Source organism: Leptonychotes weddellii, chromosome 1 (assembly GCF_054177405.1).
Source record: "Leptonychotes weddellii isolate Sample4059 chromosome 1, ASM5417740v2, whole genome shotgun sequence".
NCBI classification, from domain to species: Eukaryota; Metazoa; Chordata; class Mammalia; order Carnivora; family Phocidae; genus Leptonychotes; species Leptonychotes weddellii.
In genome coordinates this window covers 81,673,526-81,698,115 of record NC_138369.1, presented here as the reverse complement: position 1 = coordinate 81,698,115, position 24,590 = coordinate 81,673,526, and the positions used below count along the sequence as shown (strand labels likewise).

The window sequence follows — 24,590 nt, the reverse complement described above, 5'->3', positions numbered from 1 at the left end:
CAGGAGACTAGAACAAAGCCATACACTAGAGACTTAGGGTATATTTTGATCTGTTAGAAGAAACTATCTCAAAATTTTAAAGAGAGAACAACATATATATATATATGCCCAAAATAAGGGTACCTACTATGAAGGGATAGAATATGACTCTAAAAATGAAAAAAATGTTTTTTAAAAAAGGGATTGATAAGATGTTGGTTGAAAAAGGGAAAAAGAAAAATTAAAAAAAAAAAAGTTAAAAAAAAAAAAACTTTGAAAGACTAAAGAATCATGGTAAAAAAAACCATGGATTCTATGTGCATTATTCCCCTAGTGCTGGAGTTCTGCCGTTCTCATTGATCAGTAAACTTGGTCTTGGCTGGCTGTTCTTGCTGGTCCTCTGGGGGAGGGGCCTGTCGCCGTGGTTCCCAAATGTCTTTGCTGGAGGTGGAATTGCCCCACCCTTGCCTGCTCCAGGCTAAGTAATCTGCTCGGGTTTGCTCTCAGGAGCTTTTGTTCCCTGCAAGCTTTCCGTACAGCTTTGGAGGCTGAGAGTGAAAATGGCAGCCTCCCAATCTCCACCCTGGAGGAGCGGAGAACTCGGAGCCCCGCTCCTCAGTGCACTCCCAGAGAAAAGCAGTCAATCACACCCATCTCCCCAGTCTGACCGCACTCCGTGCTCACCTTGCCTGTGACTGAGCGTTTCTATCTCTGGCACCTGACCCCATGTGGAGTCTCCAAACCCAGCAGATCCCTGTGGTGTGCTCCCACGCCACTCCTCCCGGGGGAAGAAGGGGAGTCTCCCCGGATCTGCCGCTTGTTGGGTCCCTGCTGGAGGAGCAGTGGCCCGACTGTGCCGCGGATCACGGTTTATGGCAACCCCGAGCTGAGAGCCTGCTCCTCGGCTCCGTGTCTGCAGCCGGCTTCCCTGCTCAGATACCTGGGAGCTCTGCTGCACTCAGGCACCCCCGGTCTTTCTGTGACCCCGAGGGTTCTCAGACCACACTTTCCCAGTGAGGGTTCCACCCCCCACTTAGCCACTGGAGCAATGTTCCTCAGCGGAGCAGACTTCTAAAAGTTCCGATTTGGTGCTCCGCTGCTCTGTCACTTGCCAGAAGCGGCCAACGGAGGCCCCCTCCCCCGCCATCTATCCTCCCTAATATCACCTTGGATTAACTTCTCCACACGTCCTACCTTCCAGAAAGTGGTCACTTTTCTGTTCAGGGAGTTGTTGCTATTCTTTTCTTCAATCTCTTGCTGAGTTCGTAGGTGTTCAGAATGGTTTGATCCCTGTACAGCTGAATTCCTGAGACCAGACGAAATCCAGGTCTCCTACTCCTCCGCCATCTTGCTCTGCCCCCCTATTTATTTACTTTTTAAAAAGGTTTATTTATTTTAGAGAGAGCATTAGTGGGAGGGGCAGAGGGAGGGAGAATCTCAAACAGACTCTGCAGTGAGCATGGAGTCTAACTTGGGGCTCAGTCTCACAACCCTCAGATCGTGACCTGAATTGAAACTGAGTCCGATGCTCAACTGACTGCATCACCCAGGCGCCCCTGTTCTTGCTTTTTAATGTAAGTGTTTATAAATTTCCCCCCTAGCACTGCTTTCACTGAGTCCCATAAGTTTTGGTGTGTTGTGTTTTTTATTTTGTTTTTGTTTTTGAGTTTTATTTAAGTAATCTCTACACACAGTGTGGGGCTCATACTCATGACCCTGAGAGATCAAGAGTCGCATGTTTTGACTGAGCCAGCCAGGTGCCCCTATTTTTGTTTTTCTTAATCTTTAAGTATTTTCTTTTTCTTTCTTTTATCTTTTTTTTTTTTTTTTAAAGATTTCATTTATTTGAGAGAGAGAGAGTACGAGCATGAGCAGGGGTGAGGGGCAGAGGGAGAAGCAGACTCCCCGCTAAGCAGGGACCCCGACTTGGGGCTCAGTCCCAGGACCCTGAGATCGTGACCTGAGCTGAAAGCAGACACTTAGTGATTGAGCCACCCATGCGCCCCTCTAAGTATTTTCTAATTTCCCTTGTGATTTCTTCTTTGATCCATTGTTTGGTTGAGTGTTTTGCTTAATTATCGCAGATTTCTGTGTTTTCCATTTTCCTTCTGTTACTGATTTCTAACTTTATCCTGTTGTGGTCTGAGAAAATACTTTGTATGATCTATCTTTTAAAATCTGTTGTGACTTAATTTGTGCCCTAACATATGCTCTGTCCTGGAAAATGTCTCAAGTACACTTGAGAAGGCTGTGTCTTGTGTTTTTGTTGGGTAGAGTGTTCTTTATAAATCTGTTAGATCTGGTTTATTTTCAATTCCTGTTTCATTACTTATCTTTTGTCTGGTTGTTCTGTTATTGAGAGTGGCATAGTAAAGTCTCCAACTACTATTATAGAACGATTTCTTCCTTCAATTCTGTCAACTTTTGCTGAATGTGCCTTGATGGTCTGTTATTAAGTGTATACTTTTTATGATTGTTATTTCTTCTTGCTGTATTGAACCTTTTATTAATATGTAATGTCCTTTATCTTTTGTAATATTTTTTGATTTCAAGTCTGTTTTGTCTGATATTAATATAGCCACCTTGCTCTCTTTTGGTTCTTATTTGCATGGAATATCTTCTACCATCCTTTCACTTTCAATTCTTTGTGTCTTTGGATCTGAAGTGACTGTTTTAGATAGCATATAGTTGGATCATATTTTTTTCCATTCTGCCAATCTGTCAAGAGTTTAATCTATTTACATTTAAAGTAATTGCTGATAAGTAAGGACTTATTTCTGTCATTTTGCTATTTTTTATATTGTCTTACAGCTTTTCTGTTCCTTATTTTCTGTATTACTGGCCTTTTTGTGTTTTGTTGATGTTATTGAGTGAAATCTTTTAATTCCTTTATTTCTTTTTGTATATATTCTATCACTGTCTTCTTTGTTGTTATGAGGATTACATTTAGCATTCTCAAATGATAACACTCTAATTTGAATTTTTAACAGCTTAATTTAAATAACATGCAAAAACTCCGCTCTTTACGTTCCATTCCCACCTCTTGTTGATGTTACACGATCACATGTTTATACATGTGTGCCCCAAAACATAAACTTATATAATTCTTTTTTTAAAATTTTTTTCCTTTAAAAAATTTTTTTTAATTTAAATTCAATTTAGTTAACATATAGTGTATTATTAGTTTCAGGGGAGAATTTAATGATTCATCAATTACAATACATCAAGTTGTGCTCATTACATTAAGTGCCCTTTTTCATTGGCATCACGCAGTTACCCCATCCCCCTACCCCCCTCCCCTCCCGGAACCCTCAGTTCATTTCCTATCCTTAAGAATCTATTATGTCTTGCCTCCCTCTCTGTTTTTATCTTATTTTTCTTTCCTTCCCCTATTTTTTTTCAAAGATTTTTATTTATTTATTTTAGCGAGGGAGAGTGTGAGAGTGGGGGGAGGGGAAGAGGGAGAGAATCTTTCAAGCAGACTACCCACTGAGTGGGGAGCTTGACGTGGGGCTTGATCCCATGACCACGAGATCATGACCTTATCCAAAACCGAGAGTTGGATGCTCAACTGACTGAGCTACCCAGGTGCCCTTCTTTTTTATTTCTTTTTAGGTTTTTCATCTCTTTATTTATATTTCCATTTTGTTCATATATTGTTTGTTTTCACATCTTCCTTTACTTCTTTAAGATGATTGTTTAAAAGTCTTTGTCTAGTAGATCTGCCATCAAGTCTTCCTTTTTTTTTTTTTCCTTTCCTTCCCATGGATTGTTTCTGTTGATTTTTTTTTCTCTTTGAATGGGCCATACTTTCCTGATGCTTTGCATGTTTGTTACTTTTTTGTTGGAAACTGGACATTTGAATCTAATAATGTGGTAATTCTGAAAATCAGATTCTTCTCCTTCACCAAGGTTTGCTGGGTTTTGTTTTTGTTTTTGATTGTTTTATTTATTTATTTATTTATTTATTTATTTATTAGAGAGCGAGCGAGAGAGAAACAGCATGAGAGAGGAGAGGGTCAGAGGGAGAAGCAGGCTCCCCGCCGAGCCGGGAGCCCGACGCGGGACTCGATCCCAGGACTCTGGAATAATGACCTGAGCCGAAGGCAGTCGCTTAACCAACTGAGCCACTCAGGCGCCCCTGTTTTTGATTGTTATAGGCTGTCTCTGTGCCAAGAATCAACCTGAGGTGTAAACTTAAGGTCTTCTCAGGTTTTTTTCAGCCTGCACTTTTCACTCAGCATGTGCTGTGACTTTCCAATTTCCCAAATATGCATTTGCTTTTAATTGTGTAGTCTTTAATGTCTGACTCCCAAAAGGGGCAAGACAGAACAATGAAGGGGAGAAGAAAAGGATGATGGCCCTTTAAAATTCCTGGAAGTCACTTTAGCTTCTTTACTTCTCTGAAGTTAGAAGCAGTAATCACTGATCAGATCACAGAACCCTGATATTTGGAGCAAAGGGTTCTTTTTGCTCACCCTACACAAACTGTGGGTAAGCTGCTCCTGGTATGCTGTGTACAGCTGCCAGTTGTGGGAATGGGGGGTGGGAATGGGTATTTGTTACTGTGCTAAGAGCTAAAATTGTAATTAACCACAAATTATCATTCTAGTTTTCTCTGGAATTTGCAAACCTCAGTAGACTCCACAGAGTTCTAAAATAGTTACTTGAGACAGAATCTGCCAGTGTAATTGTTGTCTACATGGTGAGACAAATTCCTGGTACTCTTTACTCTGCATTCTTCCCAGAATCCTCTCCTTCTGAACTTTTACAGTGGGACAGAATTCAGGAAAGCCTTTCTGATTTCTCAGACTTCTCTCTTCTGTTGCTTTTGTGTAGTGTTAAAAAATATGGCAGGTTGTTTTCTGAGATTTCCTGGGTCTGTTACCCAATCCACTTTGATCTCAACTTTCCCTTCCTCTCTCTTGTCTCTGTCTTGCTCAATTTTGGTTCCATTCCCAGAAGTTTCTTCTAACTGTGGGCCCTGTCTTGGAGTTCTTGCATGTTAGTTTTGAGTGTTCATAGGACTCTAGCAGCTGCAGTCCTTCTTATGGCACAAGGACAAAACCCCTTCCAGATTCACCTGTTATCATATTAGTGCAATAGTGAATATTAGTGAATACTAATGATTTGGGAATCCTCCTGTTTTTATGACTTAAATACTGCCTGTTGCTTTTTGTTTGTTTTCTTACACAGATTCTGACAGCTTGCAGTTCTTAGTGATTTATCCCCACCCACTTATATTTTGATGTTTGTGGGGAATAATTTGTCACTATGTTTTGATGCAAATACTGTTCTTTGGTTTTTTTCTTTGTTACCTAGTTGCTTTTGTTTTATTAAAAAACTTTGCTGTTACCATGCCATCAATCCTTTCTTTATTCTTTTACTTTTACCATTTTGTATATTTATATTTTATATGGCTTTTTAATATTTTAGTTGTCTTTTTTCCTTTAAAAACATGTAGTTTGACCTTTTTTTTTTTTAATCTTAACTGGAGCATTTAATCTATTTACATTTGATATAATTACCGATGTGAGTTTAAATATATATTTCTTTTGTTCTATTTGTTCTTTGTTTCTCTCCTTTTAGATTTATTTTTATTCATCCTCATGGTTCCTTTTTTTTTTTTTCTTTTAGGAAATTACACACTTGAGTTCTGTTCTTTAGTGGCTATTCCAGAAATTCTTAAACATCCTTATTTTGCAAAATACTGATATTAAGAGATACCTTTATCTTCCTCCTGAATTATAAACAAAATTAGAACACTGTTACTCTACCCTACTTCCAGCTAATACATTTTGTTATGTGCATTTTAGCTATATTTTATTTTTATTTATTTATTTTTTAAAGATTTTATTTCTTTATTTGAGAGAGCAAGAGAGAGAGAGAGCACGAGCAGGGAGGAGGGGCAGAGGGAGAGAGAGAAGTAGACTCCCTGCCAAGCAGGGAGTCTGATGTGGGACTCGATCCCAGGACCCTGGGATCATGACCTGAGCTAAAGGCAGATGCTTAACCAACTGAGCCACCCAGGGGCCCCTTAGCTATCTTTTTAAATCTTCACAAGACCTTATTTTATGTAGTCAGTGTTTCTTTACAGTATTTATTTCTTTGCTCTTTATTCCTTTCTGCATTTATGCCTTTTTAATCAAGGAATCTTTTGCATGAAGCATCTCCTTTAGAATTTTTTATAGAATAGATGTCAGATTTGTTTTGTTTGTTTGAAAATGTCTTATGCCCTTATTATTAGTGGATATTTTCACTAGATTTAGAATTTTAGATTGGCAGATCTTTCAGCACATCGTATATATTAGTCCACTGTTAGTTTCCATTATTACTGCTAAGAATTTAGCTGACATTTCAACTGTTACTCCTTTGAAGATAATCTTTTTTTTTTGTAATTTCTTTTAAGATTTTCTGTCTTTATTTCTCTGTACTTTAATATGATGTGCCTAGGTGTGATTTTTTTTTCTCTATTTTGTTTGCCATTTGCTGGGCTTCTAGAATTGGTGGATTTATGTCTTTCATTGGCTCTCAAAACTTCTTAGCCATTATGTCTTCAAATCCTGCTTTTCCATTTTTTCTCTATTTCTTGGATGCCAGTTATGCATGTATCCTCTCCATTTGAAGTAGAATGTCTGCTGTGTTTTCCTGAATGTAGCACAGAGAACTAAAAAGATGGAGTCTGTTCTACCTTCCCTTCATTTGTTCATTTAATTTTCTCTTCTGCTTTCTAATCTACTGTTGAGCCTGTGATTTGAGATCTTACTTTCAGCTATTGTAATTTTTTGTTCTAAATTTTTATTCTTTTTCAAATCTGTTTTGTTTCTTTTTCAGTTTACAGTTCTCTGCCAAAAGTTTCAGGCTTTGATTTTTATTTCTTTGAACATTGTCAGCATAATTGTTTTATTGTCTCTGCCTAATAATTACAATACCAGAAGTCCTTCTTTCTTAGTTGGTTTCTTTTGACTGTTATTTCTGTCTCTCTATGCCTTGGTTATCTTTGTTTGCTGGATGTTGTATTTGAAATGTTTTTTGGTGGGGATAATTTAAGGCCTTTTTCCAGAGAAGATTTCATTTGCTTCTGCCAGGCGCATGGAAGCACTTTTTTTTTTTTTTAAGTTTTATTTATTAGAGAGAGAGAGCAAGCACAGCAGGGCAGGGGAGGGGCAAAGAGAGGGAGAAGCAGACTCCCCACTGAGCAGGGAGCCCAAAGTGGGGTTTGATCCCAGGACCCTGAAATCACGACCTGAGCTGAAGGCAGATGCTTAGCCAACAGAGCCACCAGGTGCCCCATGAAAGTTTAATTTGAGACCTTCTTGAGATATTGGATGACTCAGAGGAGAGGAAACCAGGTTTCAGTTAATGGGACATATAGTTTACTTCTGGTTAACCCTTACCCTGAGCATTGTAGTCCTTACAGGAAAATTTTAAATGGGGGGGTGGGGTGCGGCATTTTCACAGCTCTTTCTTTGGATTTCCAAATGCCTTTAGGGAAAACGTGGGTTCTCATCTCCTCGATTTTTTGCCTGGTAATTCCTCGTTATTGTGTTAGTCCTTTAATGCTTGTAAGAAAAATAATTTAATGTCTTTTTTTTTTTTTTTTTTAGTTTTAAGTAACCTCTACCCCCAACATGGAGCTCAAACTCACGACCCCGAGATAAAGAGCTGCATGCTCTACCATATAAGCCAGCCAGGCGCCCTGAATTTAATGTACTTATTCAGCTTTTTTTGTTGCCCTTTGGAGACAGAGCTTCCTACTCCACCATTACCAAAAGTAGACTACTTATCTCATGGAATTTAGTCTTACCTAGACATATTTATGTAAAACAGATGTATGAGGTCATTATCTGGGTAATTTGTAGAAAACATCTAAGCTAATACATGATGCTATGATTGGGTAAAATCCATTTTGTTTAGCATACTTTTTATGTAACAACTGCCACTTATCTATAAGTTTCTATATGCCAGGTATCTCATTCTAAGTACTTTCTACTTGTCTGACTTAATTTAACCCATAAGGTGTAAGTATTACTGTATTCTTTCTTTTACAGATGAAGAAATCAGTGCTCAAATAGGTTAATGAGTTTGTCAATGTCATATAGTTTAATAAATAGTTAAGCTAGTAGTCACTCAGGCTATCTGACTCTGAATGCTAAACTGCTATACTTTACTCTTTATAGTGCTACAGGAACATATAACAAGAGGACTTGATCTGGTCATGGGATTAGGGGAGTTTTTCCTGAAGAAAGAAATCTGAGCCAGGATCTGAAGGTCAAGTATAAGTTAACTAAGTGAAGAATAGGATAAGAGTGGCAAGGCCTTGAATCTGGAGAGAGATGACATTTTGATGATTTGAAAGAGGTCCAGTGTGGTAGTTAGGGAGGTTGTCAGAATATGTGGCTCCACACTCTTTGGGGGAGTATCTTACATTGATATCTACCACCATTGTGTCTGGTCTGTAAGGGAGTATTCTTCCCACTTTATTTTTTATTTTATTTATTTATTTTTTTTAAAGATTTTATTTATTTATTTGAGAGAGAGAGAATGAGAGACAGAGAGCACGAGAGGGAAGAGGGCAGAGGGAGAAGCAGACCCCCTGCCGAGCAGGGAGCCCGATGTGGGACTCGATCCCGGGACTCCAGGATCATGACCTGAGCCGAAGGCAGTCGCTTAACCAACTGAGCCACCCAGGCGCCCCTTCTTCCCACTTTAAAATGCTGATTGACCCTTGATGGTGATATGGTAGGATGAACACAGCACCACCTCTGGAGTATTCTTGCCAGAAAATACTGAACCTGAATCTAATAAAGCCTCTAGATATAACCAGTTTACAAGAAATATAGGGGATGGAGAAATAGGCTAAAAGACAAGAATACAGTAAGCCAAATCTGAAATAGGGGGAGTTTTGCAAGACAAATGTCCTATTTTTTCAACAAAAAGGGGATAGGACTGCTGTAGATTAAAAGAAACTTTAGAGTGCCACATGTGAACATTGTTTGGATCCTGATTTGGAAAAAAAAAGACATTTTGGGAAAAATTGAACCTGGACTAGGTATTAAGTGATAGTAAGAAATTATTAATTTTATTTGGTGTGATAATGGTATTGAAATTGTGTTTAAAAAATTTGTATTTGTTAGAGATATATACTGAAATAAGTGTGTGAAGAAGAAATAAGAATGGAAGAATACTGGCTTTCACTGAAGCTGTATTCATGGGTTTATTATATTCTTTCTCTATTTTTGTGTATTTCTGAAAATTTCTCTAATGAAAAGTTAAAACTAGCTGAAAGATTTGTAAAAGCAGGAGGGATTAACATTGTGGGTGACTGAGTTGTTGAAAGAGACCAAATCTTAAAGGGGAAATAGTATGATACCAAGCACAAAAGTGGCAGAATTTGAGAATTTGTAACATGTTATTAGGTTTATCTGAAAATAAAGTGGAAAGACTACACCCCGTAGACCAGACTTAAGGGTGACTGGTAAATTGTTTAGTTGGATTTCGCTATCTGAAGCAGCATAAAAGGGGAGAAGGATGCTTTCGAAGAAATACTGACCTGGCAGCCAGGAGGCCTACTTCTTTTCTTATTAATCCTGAGAAGATCATTTCACCTCTCTGGGTGTCAGATGGTTGTACCTGTTGTACTGCTACAGCTCTCCCATATGTTTCTCTGCCAGCTACGAACAGCTAGGGATTTTGGATTAAACAATATCCAAGGTCTGCTAAAGATCTAAAAGTTCATGATGCTAATGAATGTGTGTGATTGTGCCTCTTGAAAGGAGGAATTATATCTACATGTCAAACAATCCAAGAAATTTTTTTCCTGTAGGATGATAGAGTCTTAGATAACAAGAAGAAGTGATGGTAGGGTAGACTGAATATAAATTTTTGTGTCTGCCAGTCACACAGAATCCTTTGTTGCTAGCTTCTGATCTACTTAGAAATAAAGACTACCTAAGAAAGTGGCATTGCATTTACCCTTGGAGTTAGTCCAGTGAATTGTTAAACTGGCCTGTAACTTTGGGTCAGGTATGGTTTTTTTAGTTTTTCAGGAAGCAGTTTCCAAAAGAGAGCAGTTTATTTATTAGTAGCACATGCTTTGCACATTTAGTTAAAACAGATAGTTCGTGTGTGTGTGTGTGTGTGTGTGTGTGTGTGTAAAACCCATAATGTTTTATTTCTAGAGGAGAACTAAGATAGCGTTTATTCTAATCGTTCTTAAGATCAGCTTTCTAAGAAGTCATACAAGTTTTGACACAGGAATGGCTTAAATTGCCTAAGAGTTATAGGTTCTTTTAAATATTTCCTTTAACACCTATTGTGCTTTTTCTTTTTTCATTTAGACAACGTGAATATTTTTTCTTGCCAGTCTACTTCTTCTGATTTCACAAAAGATATATCTCCAGCAGCCCCTAAAGCCTAGGAGTCCAGTAAATCATCAAACACACTCATGACTGAAAAACAGGTAAACTTAAAATATTTGAGCCAGTGTTTCTTGAAGTATGTGCCAAAGAATACTACATCTACATATGTGAAAAATCTTAAAAATCCTTAAAAGGATTCTTTAGTAAAATAATTTTGGGAAATGTTGGGTTAAAGATTATTTAATGATTTCATTATTCTGAGACTTCACAATACTATTCATAAGGAGGCTTTAGCATACAGTATTTCCTGTTTATTTAACATTAATCTCATGAACATTTCATTAGTGTTCTGTAGCACATACTTTAGAAAATATCATTCTTAGCTCTTTTCAAGAATTTTCAGTTACATTATTCTTTTCTCAAAAGAGGTATCAAACAATATATATATATCATTTGATCATTCAAAATGTGTGACACTGGGGCTCCTGGGTGGCTCAGTCATTAAGCGTCTGCCTTCAGCTCAGGTCATGATCCCAGGGTCCTGGGATCGAGCCCCGCATCGGGCTCTCTGCTCGGCAGGAGGCCTGCTTCTCCCTCTCCTGCTCCCCCTGCTTGTGTTCTGTCTCCTGCTGTGTCTCTCTCTGTCGGATAAATAAATAAAATCTTAAAAAAAAAGTGTGACATTATTTACAGAGTACTTGGTTTTTATGAGTCATAGTAGACACTGAGATGTTCACACATTTGGCTCCTAAACCAGATATCTTCAATAATTTTAATTCTGGGTCAGGTATCTTGTGACCAGAAGACCTACAACATAAATAAGGGAAAAGAGTGTAGGAGGGAAAAGAAGTGTGGAAAGGATAAAGAAGGTGAAGAAAAAGTCAGCAGTCAAAAGCAAAGATTTGGTGCTGTTAGTAATAGTGCTATCATAGTCATAAGGGTAATTTGTTCCTCTTTTGTCTTGAGGGATTCTTTAATGTTTAGGGGCATTTAGATGTGGAAAATAATACTTTTATATATATTTTGTCTTTTGCCTAAATTATTAATCTTTAAGCTATTACAGTATTTAATACTATACATCGCTAGTGAAAACTTGTATAAATTTTATTTTTCAAGCACTTAAACACTGATTGAAAATTCACCCAAATTGCCTTTTCAAATATACATTAATAACTTAAAAAGTAAGTCACTTCACACAGTGATTTCAAATTCATTTAAAAGACTTATAAACTGTTATCATGGATTTAAATGTCTAATTAAAAAAAACCATCTCTATTTTTATTCTTATCTGTATTGTATGTACAATATTGTATTTACCTTTTTCTTTCCATTAATATGTTTTTATTTACTTAATCTAGAGAGTTAGGGTTCCCCTCTCAGGTTTATGGCATAAGTAAGTACTTATTTAGAATCAGGGATATAAAACTTGGGAGTGTCTTTCAGAGTGATTCTACTAGAATCAGTTACCTAGATGGACAGACTCCTTTTTATAGTTAGACCTTGTCCATTATACAAGGGACTATCTGCATTATTGGTCTTGACCATTCAGATGTTTTGATTTTTTTTGTGTGTGTGTGATCCTACTCATTAAGTGATACTTGTTTCTGAGTGACTTGTATTTAATTTACTAGTCAGTTAATATGACCTAATATGCAGCTGTTTTTTTTTTTAAACCTTGGGTCAGAGGGGAGGGAGAAGCAGACTCCACGCTGAGCAGGGAGCCATGGGGCTTGATCCCACAATTCTGAGATCATGACCTGAGCTGAAGTCAGATGCTTTACTGACTGAGCCACCCAGGCGCCCCGCAGCTGTTTCTTTTGAGTAGGGCTTGGTGTGATTCAGTTAAACAAAAAAACTAAGGTCTGTTTGGTTCACTGAAATTACAAGGTGTTGGTGTTTTTGTTTTAATTTATCCATTAAGACCATACATATGAGTATGGAATTATATAATGTAATTATTTGTGCTTATTTGCATTCTTTTTGGTCTGCTAATTTTGTTAGAAATTTGTTTTAATTTTAATCATTATATGTGCATAAAAAATTCATATTAAAAAACTTTGGAGAAAAAGTTCCATTATTTTGAAAACAAGGAAATTATATTCGAGGGGGTGTTTCTTCACTTTATATGTTAAAGTTGATCCTTTTCTTGTGGCTTATAATTACAGCGGGAAGAAGCAGAATGGGAAAGCATAAATGTGCTGTTGATGAGGCATGGCCTAAAACCTTTGTCTCTAGTCAAAAGAACTGATCTTAAAGGTAATCAGATCCTATTCTTGCTAGATCCTATTCTTTCTTGTTATGGTAAAAAATTTTCCTTGTAAAACTTTCTATCTTAAAATTTTTTTACCTTTTATTTTTACCATCTGTGTTATATTCCAAAAACGTAGATCTCATCGTTTTTGACAAACAGTCATCACAAAGGATGAGGCAGAATTTGGAAACATTGGTGGAAGAAACAACACGTCAACAGAACATGATCCAGGAGCTCATAGAAACTAATCAGCAGCTTAAGTAAGAAGATAGAAAGAATTCTCTTTTGAATTGTTTATGTGCAAGTGGTATGCATTCTAAAAATAATTGCCTTGAAAAGAATCTTTGATTTTTAAATCAAAATTTTTAAAAAATTTTCTGTTTTGATTAAATATTAAGTTTAAAAATATTTTAATAGGTAAATCTGTTAGTAATAGATATGTAATGGTGCCCTATATTTCTCCTATTGATTTGTGTTATATGATGGAAATTTTAAGAATGCAAAGAAATTTTAGAAATTTATTATATTGTTAGATGGGCATGTTTGTTGATGTGATTTACCTTTATTACTAAGGGAAGCAATTGTGTGTCTATTATTAGAAATGAACTTCAGTTAGAACAAAGCCGAGCAGCCGATCATGAACAACGAGCTAATGACTTGGAACAAATTATGGAGAGTGTGAAGTCCAAAATTGATGAATTGGAGGATGAATCTCTAAATAGGGTTTGCCAGCAACAGAATATAATAAAAGATCTTCAAAAGGAGCATAAAGCTTTACAGGTATTGATTATGTGTTTTCATAGATGATAGTACTAAAACAGCTCATTAAGGTCACAGGTGACTTCTTTGTTGCTTAATTCAATTGTCTTTATCTTATTGATCTATTACTATTGCCTTCTTAAAGTTCTTTCTTTGTTTGGTTTCCAGAATATCCTCTCCTCTGGTTTTCCTCTAACCCCACTGGTCATTCTTTAATTCCTTTGCTGGTTCTTCTTATCTTCCTATCCAATTAGTGCTGGGATTCCCCAGTACTCATTCTTAGACTTTTCTCTTTCCTGTGTATTCTGACTCCCTTGGTGATGTTCAGTCTAATGCATAACATAAATTCATTCATAATTTTAAATCTGTAGCCTAGGTATCCTCCCTTAATTCCACACTTATACCTTGCAGCCTACTTGATATCTCTACTGAATGTTTAAAAGGCATCTTGAACTTTAAATGTAAAATGGAGTTCCTGAATTTCTTCCCAGAACTTTTTCTTTTAGTGTTCACTCCAGTCCACATTACCTTCATTTCTCTCTTACCTGTCTCTTGGTCTCCCTGTTTCCACCCTTGCCTTTTTTGGTATGCTTTCAACATAGTAGCTCTGAAACCTCTAATGGCTTTCCTTCCTCTTTAGAGGAAAATCAAAAAGTCTTACCATGACCTCTAAGGTCTTACATGGTTTGGCTTCCTGTTACCTTCTAATTTCATCTAGTTTACTCCTTGCTTATTCTACTACAGTCACACTGACGTTATTGCTCTTTTTTTTTTTTTTTTTTAGTGAGGTGGAGGGGAGAGAGAAAGAGTGCATGAGCAGGTGTGAGCAGGTGGGGGAGGGGCAGAGGGAGAGAGAGAATCTTAAGCAGGCTTCATGCTCAGGATGGAACCCAGTGAAGGGCTCGATCTCACAGCCTTGAGATTATGACCTGAGCTGAAATCAAGAGTCAGACACTTAACCAACTAAGTCACCCAGGCGCCCCATGTTCTTGCTCTTCCTTGAACATTCTCACCTCAGGGCCTTTGTACATTCTGTTATTTCTTTTTCCTTTGCACTGCATGCTTTTTCCCAGTTAGCTGCATGACTTGTTCTCTCCTTTCTTGGGTGTCACCATCTCTCAGGTGACAGTACTTTCCTGAGTACTTTACTTATGGTTACCAGTTCCATCCCCTACACATCATACTGTCTTCCCCGATTTAAATTTTATCTATAGTTCTTACCATCATCCAACATGCTAACATACTATATACTTTGTTTTGTTTATATATCTCCCTGTGTTAGAATGTAAGTTCCATGAAGGCAAATTTTTTTTTTTTTTTTAAAGATTTTATTTATTTATTCATGAGAGATAGAGAGAGAGAGGCAGAGGCAGAGGGAGAAGCAGGCTTCCCGCGGAGCAGGGAGCCCGATGCGGGACTCGATCCCAGGACCCTGGGATCATGACCTGAGCCGAAGGCAGACGCTTAACCGACTGAGCCTCCCAGGCGTCCCTGAAGGCAAATATTTTTGTCTGTTTTATTATTAATAGTCGATGCTCAAATATTTGAGTTATTGAATTAAATTTACATAACATTTTTATGAAATATCCTTTGTGATTATAAGTTGGGTTACTTTTCTTCTTATATAAATAACAATATTGTAACACTGAATGCTTTATTTCCTAATTTTAAAAAACTTGTTTTAAAACATGGGAATTTGTTATAATTAGAAGAAAATAAATCTTTTGTAGTGATAATCAATTTTAGTTGTATGAGTTATTACAGATTCTTACAAATATATCTTTATGAACATCAAATCCTTAAAGTGGTTTTGTTGGCACAACACTGTATTTACCTACTGCACACAGGGATTTAGGCTGCCTAAAAGGGATCAGTACTCATCAGGCTGGGTCTAGATGTCCATTCAGTTTATGCTGGCAGCGTTGGAAGGATCAGATGAGTTAATATAAAGTCCAGGGGGTCAGAGAATCAGCCAGAGACCATAGGGAGTTCTGGTATGAGGACAGAGGCAGTTGGTGTTCCGCCCTCATTTAGACTGCCAGCTTGGGCTACACAGTGCTAGAGCTGCTGGTGTTGATCATAACTCCAGAGAAGATAGCCAAATCTGTTTTTATTACTTACCAGTCGACAAAATCCTCAGCCATTAGGATGTTATGTTTTTAGGTTGGCTTTGTTAAGTAGTTTTCCTCATCAATGGAGCATTATAAAATTATAAAGTCTCTCTAAAAGGAGGAGGGAGTTTGGAAATATTTCTATATGCATTTGATTTTGACCTTTCTCCCAGAGGGTGTGTGGAAACCCTAGACCACTTAACACATCAACTTATTGATGTGAGAAAGCAGCCATCAGGAACTGTTAAAGGTGCTAGGTCCTTGGTTGACAGAGGGAGTTGAGGTGGAGGATACAAGTGTTATTTTTCTAGGAAGATATCTATTTATCTCTTCAAAGAGGTTGATATATAAACAATTACAAAAGTTAAAATATTGGAACATAAGACATATGAATTTACCAGGGTTTTAGGCACTGCAAAGAACTGTTACTTGAAGGTTCATTGGTAAGGGATGACTTGTATTTTTCCATCAAATAGTTCCATGCGTCATAATGACTTGTAGTATTATTAGCTTTCTATTGCAGATCCCAGAGATTTTTTAATATAACTTATAAATTGGTACAGAGGAGGTCTCATGTTCCAGTCTGCCATGGAAGGGAACAGACAGAATTAAGACTAGGGTATGGACACCTGGTGTTGGGGGAAGGCTGTCTATGCTAAATTGATCAATTGAAATTAGTTGTTTGTTTGTTTTTAAGTCCCTGAAGGGTACTTTAGAGTATTCACAGAAATTGGCCAACCCAAGGAATTTCTGTCCTGACAGTGTAGCTCGATTGTCCCATACCATTACAGACTAGTCATACATTCTGTTTCATACTAGTCAATCTGTGCTTTCTTGGGGAAGGTGGGAAGTGCCCCTGGAAAACCCTTATTTCACCATTTATGGCACATTCTTCTTATTTTGGCATACAGTTTCCAATTTAAAATGCTTTAATGTTGCTTGTTTTGCAATTGAGAGAAAGGAAATGTTGATCTTTTATGTATGTGGCAGAGAAGTCAAGGAAATCAATAGATGTTTGACAACAGTATATTGAAAGATTGCTAGGGAAATGCAGAAACCAAAAGACAGTATTATATTTGCAGTTTTTATGTTCTGCCATGCAGTTTCTCTTTGTACTTAGATGAGTGTGTTGACTTCTTTGGATGTAGTTTTATAAACTCTTAGGTTCTTTACATTTCTAAACAGATAATTTTTTAGTTTTAAGTCAGTGTGATCTGTATCAGGATATAATTCTCCCTCTTTGCAAAAATGATGGTGCTATTCATAGGGAGTATATAGATTGGTAAACTGATTTTAACTGTTATTTAGTGGTTACTTCAAAGATTAAAATATGTATTCTTTTCTGAAGGGGGGGAAATCGGAGGGGTGGACGAACCATGAGAGACAATGGACTCTGAAAAACAAACTGAGGGTTCTAGAGGGGAGGGGGGTGGGAGGATGGGTTAGCCTGGTTATGGGTATTGAGAAGGGCACGTTCTGCATGGAGCACTGGGTGTTATGCACAAACAATGAATCATGGAACACTACATCTAAAACTAATGATGTAATGTATGGGGATTAACATAACAATAAAAAATTTTTAAAAAAAAATATGTATTCTTTTCTCAAAATCTAATGTTACTTGGCTACTGGAAGTCCTAGCCACAGCAGTCAGACAAGAAAAAGAAATAAAAGGTGTCCATATTGGTGAGGAAGAAATTAAAATGTCACTATTTGCAGATACATGATACTGTACATAGAAAATGTATAAAGACTATCAAAGGGTGCCTGGGTGGCTCAGTCAATTAAGTGTCTAACCCTTGATTTTGGCTCAGGTCATGATCTCAGGATCATGAAATTGATTCTCACATTGGGCTCTGCGCTGGGCATGGAGCCTGCTTAAAGTTCTCTCTCCCTCTCCCTCTGCTTCTCTCCCCTCCCCATACTTGCTCTCTCTTTCTCTCAAAAAGAGAGTATCAGATAACTATTAGAAATAATAAATGGGGGCGCCTGGGTGGCTCAGTCGTTAAGTGTCTGCCTTCGGCTCAGGTCGTGATCCCAGGGTCCTGGGATCGAGCCCCACATCGGGCTCCCTGCACCGCGGGGAAGCCTGCTTCTCCCTCTCCTACTCCCCCTGCTTGTGTTCCCTCTCTCACTATGTCTCTCTCTGTCAAATAATAAATAAAATCTTTAAAAAAAAAAAAATAATAATAATAAATGATTGGGCGCCTGGCTGGCTCAGTTGGTTAAGCGACTGCCTTCGGCTCAGATCATGATCCTGGAGTCCCGGGATCAAGTCCCACATCGGGCTCCCTGCTCAGTGGGGAGTCTGCTTCTCCCTCTGACCCTCCCCCCTCTCATGCTCTCTCTCTCTCTCATTCTCTCTCAAATAAATAAATAAAATCTTAAAAAAAAAAGAAATAATAAATGATTTCAGTAAAGTTGTAAGATACAAAATTAATTCACAGAAATGGGTTGTGTTTCTATACACTAATAATGAAGTAGCAGAAAGAGAAATTAAGAATTCCATTTATAATTGCACCAAAAAGAATAAAATAGCTAGGTATAAACTTAACCAAAGAGATAAAAGACCTGTACTCTGAAAACCATAAAACGTTGATGAAAGAAATAGAAGACAACACAAGCAAATGGAAAGATATTCTATGCTCATGGATTGGAAGAATTAAAATGTTAAAATGTCCATACTACCTAAAGCAATCTACAGATTCATTGCAGTCTCTTTCAAAATACTAATAACATTTTGACAGAACTAGGACAGATAATACTGAAATTGGTATGGAACCACAAAACACCTCAAGTAGCCAAAGCAATCTTGAGAAAGAACACCAAAGCTGGAGGTATCATAATTCCAGATTTTAAGATAGGCTACAAAGCTGCAGTGATCAAAATAGTATGGTATGGACTGATTGAATTCCATGGGCATGGAAGCCTCTCCAGGGAGAGAGTGTGAGAGATGGACATGGACAAATGGATTCATTTAGAGCTGTGGAACAGGATGCCCTCTGATGTGAAGAACTTGTCCTGGACAACTGCCAGTTGATTTAAGGCAAAATCAAAGGCCTCACAGATGAATTTGAAGAACTGGAGTTCTTAAGTGCAGTCAGTGTAGGCCTCACCTCTGTCACGAACTTACCAAAGTTAAACAAACTTTCGAAGCTTGAACTAAGTGATCACAGAATCTCGGGGGGCTGGAAGTATTAGCAGAAAAGTGTCCAAACCTCATGCATATAAATTTAAGTGGCAACAAAATTAAAGTCCTCAGCACAATAGAGCCACGGAAAAAGAAAACCTCAAGAGCTCAGACCTTCTCAGTTGTGAGGCAACCAACTGAAGCTCCTCTTGCAGCTCACGTATCTTGGTGGCTACAACCAAATGACAGGGAGGCCCCTGACTCAGATGTCGAGGGCTATGTGGAGGACCTGGATGACAATGAGGAGGACAAGGATAAGGAAGAATTATGATGAAGATGCTCAGGTAGTGGAAGATGAGGAGGATGAAGAGGAGGAGGAAGGAGAAGAGGAGGATGAAGAGGGTTATAATGACTGGGAAGTAGATAATGAGGAAAATGAAGAAGATGTTGGTGAAGAAGAAAGGGGTCAGAAGTGAAAATGAGAACCTGAAGATGAAGGAGAAGACGATGACTAAGTGGAATAACCTATTTTGAAAAATTCCTATTGTGATTTGACTATTTGTACCCCTAACTACCCCCCCAGTCCCATCCCCCAAAACTTACTGTTTTCTGATTGTAATGTTGCTGTGAGAATGAGAGGGGAAAAGTATACTGTGGGTTGTGGGGGGAGGGGGGGCAGGAGGGAGTAGAATAAAATGCTGTTTTTATTGCAAGAAAAAAAAAAAAGAGATGAAAGGAACCAAATAGAGAGCCCAGGAATAAACCCATAATTATATGGTCAATCTATGACAGAGGTTGCAAAAATATGCAATGGGAAAAAGTCTGATTAACGATGCTGGGAAGACTGGACCTCTACATGCAGAAGAATGAAACTGGGCTACTTTTTTACACCATGCACAAAAATAAACTCAAAAAGGATTAAAGACCTATATGTGAGACCTGAAACCATAAAACTCCTGGAAGAAAACATAGGCACTAATTTATTGACATTGGCCTTAGTAACGTTTTCCTACATATGTCTCCTCAGGCAAGGGAAACAAAGTAAAAATGAACTATTGGGACTATATCAAAATAAAAAGCTTTTGTACAGCAAAGGGAACCATCAACAAAATGAAAAGACAACCTGCTGCATGGAAGAAGATATTTGCAAATGATATATACATCAAGGGGTTAATATCCAAAATGTATAAAGAACTTACACAACTCAACACCAAAAAAACCCCCAATCTAATCAAAACATGGGCAGAGGACCTGAATAGACATTTTTCCAAAGAAGATGACATACAGATGGTCAACAAACACGTGAAAAGATGCTCAACATCATTAATCATCAGGGAAATGCAAGTAAAAACCCATCAGAAGATATTACCTTATACCTGTCAGAATGGCTAGAATCAAAAAGACAAGAAATAACAAGTGTTGGTGAGAATGTGGAGAAAAAAGGAACCCTCTTGCACTGTTGGTGGGAATGTAAATTGGTGTAGCCACTGTAAAAACCAAAATGGAGATTCCTCAAAAAACTAAAAATAGAAATACCATGTGACCCAGTAATACCACTACTGGGTATTGGAATAGGTATTGGAATTAGTATAGGAAAAGATATCTGCACTCCTATGTTGATTGCAGCATTGTTTACAATAGCTAAGATACAGAAGCAACCCAAGCATCTATTGATAGATGAATGGATAAAGAAGATGTGATATACATTATTCAGCCATAAGAAAGAATGAGATCTTGCCTTTTGTGGTAACATGGATTGACCTAGAGGATATTATGCTAAGTGAATAAAGTCAGATGGAGAAAGACAAATACCATATGATTTCACTTACATGTGCGGAATCTAAAAGACGAATAAATAAAAAGTAGAAACAGACCCATAAATGGTTCTGGTGGTAGGGGGATGGTCAAAATGGGTGAAGAGGAGTGGGAGATACTTGCTCCTAGTTATGGAATGAGTAAGTCATGGGGTTTAAAGGTACAGCATAGGGAATATACTCAATGGTATTGTAGTAGCATTGTATGCTGACAAATGGTAGCTATACTTGTGAGTATAGCTTAAAGTATACAGTTGTTGAATTACTATGTTGTATACCTGAAACTAATGTAACATTGCACATAAACTACTACATTTAAAGAGAAATTTAGTATTACTTTGTAATTTTTACCTTATTCCATGCCAGTGCAACACCCAAAACAATTTTGCCACTCCCCAACTTGTTGTATATTTTAATTCTCTATTTTTATTGACTCTCTACATTTTGTTACCACTGAAAATTGAAATAACACAAAATATTTCTTTCCTGTTATTATTTAAATTTTTACAAAGCAGGAAAAAAAAATCTAGTTACATACTCTGCCCTAATTGTTATTTATTATTCAAATCACTCAGTGTAAAGCCACCAAGCTCTTTTATATACTTTTTTTCCATAAGTTCTTTAGCTTCAATTTTTTACTTTATGTTGGATTCATCTTTTGAGTTTACCTTTCTGAAATAACACACCAAACCATAAGACGGAGTGTTTCTCGGGGCCAAATGAAAAAATAGACCTAAAGTTTTTTTTTTTTAAAGATTTTATTTATTCATTTGAGACAAAGAGATAGAGAGAGAGAGAGCATGAGCAGGGACAGAGGCAGAGGGAGAGGGAGAAGCAGGTTCCCCGCTGAGCCAGGAGCCCGATGTGGGGCTCAATCCCAGGACCCTGGGACCACGACCTGGGCCGAAGGCAGACACCCAACCATCTGAGCCACCCAGGTGCCCCTAGACCTAAAATTTTTTAAAGTCAGTAAGACATTCAGAATATATAACTGCTTTATAAGTACTGAAATCTAGGTAGGGAGGAAAGCGATACGGGAAGGAAAAGGACAATTCATGTGGCACAGGCTATTAAGATTGTTACTGGTGGGAGATTCTGTGTTGTGTGAATGATCTTGGTTCTTGGATGCCCCACGAAAGATTTATATGGGAATCTGAACTCCAATAAAACAGCCAGAGGAAAGTAGCAAGCACAAGGCAGTTTATTAAGAACAGTACACTCTCAAGATGGGAGAGCGGGCAGGCCCAGAGATGGCGACTGCACTGGAGTTAGGGGTGTCTTTTCTTTTTATGTTTGCATAGGTTATGGGTCATAGCTACAGTGGTCTCTGAGGTTGTTTCCAGTCATCTAAGAGACTCCTACTGGTAGGGAGGGGGGTTTTCGGCCTTACAAGGTTCTTGCCAGAACTGTCTTGGCCATCTTCCCCCACGGGAAGGGAGGAGTCGAAACCACAGTGTAAATGTAATGAAGATGTAGGTTATTGTAGGGCACAGGCTGGAAAGAAGAACGCATGCTCTGCACCTGCTGTTCTTGATCTGATAGCCCTGGGAGGTGGGAATCTATGTAACCACTGTTCACCACCATCCTTGCCTCCAGCTCTTATTTAGCTAACTGCCTACTCTATCAAAATCAGCTATCTGGTTATCTTTCACTCAATTATTTCAAGATTCATTCATATTGCTGGATGTATCAGTAGGTAATACTTTTTTTATTACTGATAAGTATTCCATTGTATGGATATACCGCAGTGTATTTACCTGTTAGTGTACTTTTGAGTTGTTTCCAGTTTTTGGCTATTACAGATAAAACTTACTAACATTTGTGTTCAACTCTTCTTGTGAACATACGTTTTTATTTCTCTTCACTAGATACCTAAGGCTATAATTGCTGAATGTATGATAAGTATATATTTAACTTTTTAAGAAACTGCCTGTGACTTACCTTCATTTTTTCAGTGTTCTTCAAGGAGCTTAAGTTCTTAAATTTGATGAAGTTCAACCTATCAATTTTTTTTAATAGATCATGCCTTTGGTTTGTATCTAAAAAAATGGTACCTAGCCCAAGGTCGCAGTATCCAACTGTCCTACCACCATTTGTTAAAAAGAGTATCCTTCTCTACCAGATTCCTTTGTATTTTTGGTGAAAATCAATTTTTGTATGTGTGGGTCTACTTCTGGACTCTCTGTTCTATTTCATTGATATATGTATCTGTCTTTATGGAAGTACCACACTGTTTTGATTACTCTTAATCTTGTAATCAGGCACTGTAAGTCTTTTATATTTTTCTTTGTCAATGTTGTGTTGGCTATTTTAGGTCTTTTACATTTCTGTGTGAATTTTCGAATTAGTTTGTTGATTTCTACAAAAAAAGCCTGCTGGGATTTTATTGAGTACATAGATCCAATCAGGGAGAATGACATTTTAACAATATTGAATGTTGTGATCCATGAACATGATATTTCTATTTGTTTAGGTCTTTAATTTCTCTCAGCAATGTTTTTTTGTTTTGTTGTTATTGTTGTTGTTGTTTTTTAAGCCCTACACAGGGCTTGAACTCAGGACCCTGAGATCAAGACCTGGGCTGAGATCAAGAGTCAGATGCTTAACAGACTGAGCCACCCAGGTGCCCCCTCTTAGCAGTGTTTTGTAATTTGGGGTACACTGGTCTTTCACATGCTTTATCAGATTTATCTCTATTCAGTATTTTAATGGTATTGTAAATGCTTGTACTTTCTTTTTTAATTTCTTTTTTTGTTATTTTCAAATTTTTTTTTAATTTATTTGAGAGAGGGAGGGAGAGCGAGAGAGCACAAGCAGGGGGAGTGGCAGAGGGAGATGGAGAAGCAGGCTCCCCGCTGAGCAGGGAGCCCAATGTGGGGCTGGATCCCAACTGGGATCATGACCTGAGCCAAAGGCAGGCACTTAACCGACTGAGCCACCCAGGTGCCCCTAAAAATTTTTATTTTATTTTAATTAATTAGTTATTCAAAGATTTTATTTATTAGAGAGAGAGCGCTTGAGAGAGAGATCACGAGTAGGGGGAAGGGATAGAGGGAGAAGCAGACTCCCCACTGATCAGGGATCCTGATGTGGGACTCCATCCCAGGACCCTGGGATCATGACCTGAGCCGAAGGCACTTAACCAACTGAGCCACCCAGGCACCCTAAAGATTTTATTTTTTTTAAAGATTTTATTTATTTATTTGACAGAGAGAGACACAGCGAGAGAGGGAACACAAGCAGGGGGAGTGGGAGAGGGAGAAGCAGGCTTCCTGCCGAGCAGGGAGCCCAATGTGGGACTCGATCCCAGGACCCTGAGATCATGACCTGAGCCGAAGGCAGACGCTTAACGACTGAGCCACCCAGGCACCCCTAAAGATTTTATTTTTAAGTAGTCTCTATACCCAGTGTGGGGCTCAAAGTCAAGACCCCTAGATCAAGAGTCATATGCTCTTCCAACTGAGCCAGCCAGATGCTGCAATTTTCTATTTAATTTCTTACTGTTCATCGCTAGTATATACAGAGAAATTGATTTTTCACCTTTTTCTGTTGTGGTAAATTATACATAACATAAACTTTACCATTTAAAAATATACACTTCAGTGGCATTAAGTACATTCATGTTACTGTGCATCTGTCCTCACCATCCATCTGCAGAACTTTTTTCGTCTTCCCAAACTGAAACACCATCCTCATTAAACAGTAACTCTTCATTCTTTGCTACCTGCAACTCTTGGCAACCACCATTCTACTTTCTGTCTTGTTACTTGACTACTGTAGATACGTTATATAAGTGGAATCCTACAATATATGTCCTTTTGTGACTGACTTATTTCATTTTAGCAAAATGTCTTCAAGATTTACCCATGTTATAGCGTGTGTTGGAATTTCCTTTTTAAAGCCAGATAACATTCTTTTGTGTATATATACCACATTTTGTTTATCCATTAATCCATCAGTAGACACTTGGATTGTTTTCACCCTTGACTATTGTGAATAATACTGCTGTGAACATGGGTATACAAATGGCTATTCAAGTCCCTGCTTTCAGTTCTTTTGGGTTTATATCCAGAAGGGGAATTTGTTGGTCATATGGTAATTTTATGTTTAATTTTTTGAGGAACTGCAATATATCCTCTGGAGTTGCTGTACCATTTTACATTTCCACTAGCAATGCACTAAAGT

The 24,590-nt window shown here is 37.9% G+C and overlaps 1 protein-coding gene and 1 pseudogene across 5 annotated transcripts in view; both read left to right on the top strand.

The window, feature by feature from the left end:
- Nucleotides 1–24,590, top strand: part of CEP70 (centrosomal protein 70) — a 101,588-nt gene that overhangs the window by 30,920 nt on the left and 46,078 nt on the right. For 4 of the 5 annotated variants that reach the window (XM_081826981.1, XM_081826986.1, XM_081826987.1 and 1 more), the window contains 5 exons: nt 8,160–8,250; nt 10,320–10,441; nt 12,506–12,596; nt 12,728–12,851; nt 13,191–13,371. In XM_081826981.1, coding sequence (XP_081683107.1) covers nt 10,427–10,441; nt 12,506–12,596; nt 12,728–12,851; nt 13,191–13,371 — 411 coding nt within the window. In that variant the 5' untranslated portion in view covers nt 8,160–8,250; nt 10,320–10,426. The remainder of the gene's footprint in view (nt 1–8,159; nt 8,251–10,319; nt 10,442–12,505; nt 12,597–12,727; nt 12,852–13,190; nt 13,372–24,590) is intronic. The other variant, XM_081827004.1, reaches the window with a different exon arrangement.
- LOC145722745 (putative acidic leucine-rich nuclear phosphoprotein 32 family member C pseudogene) lies at nt 17,656–22,330 on the top strand (annotated as a pseudogene).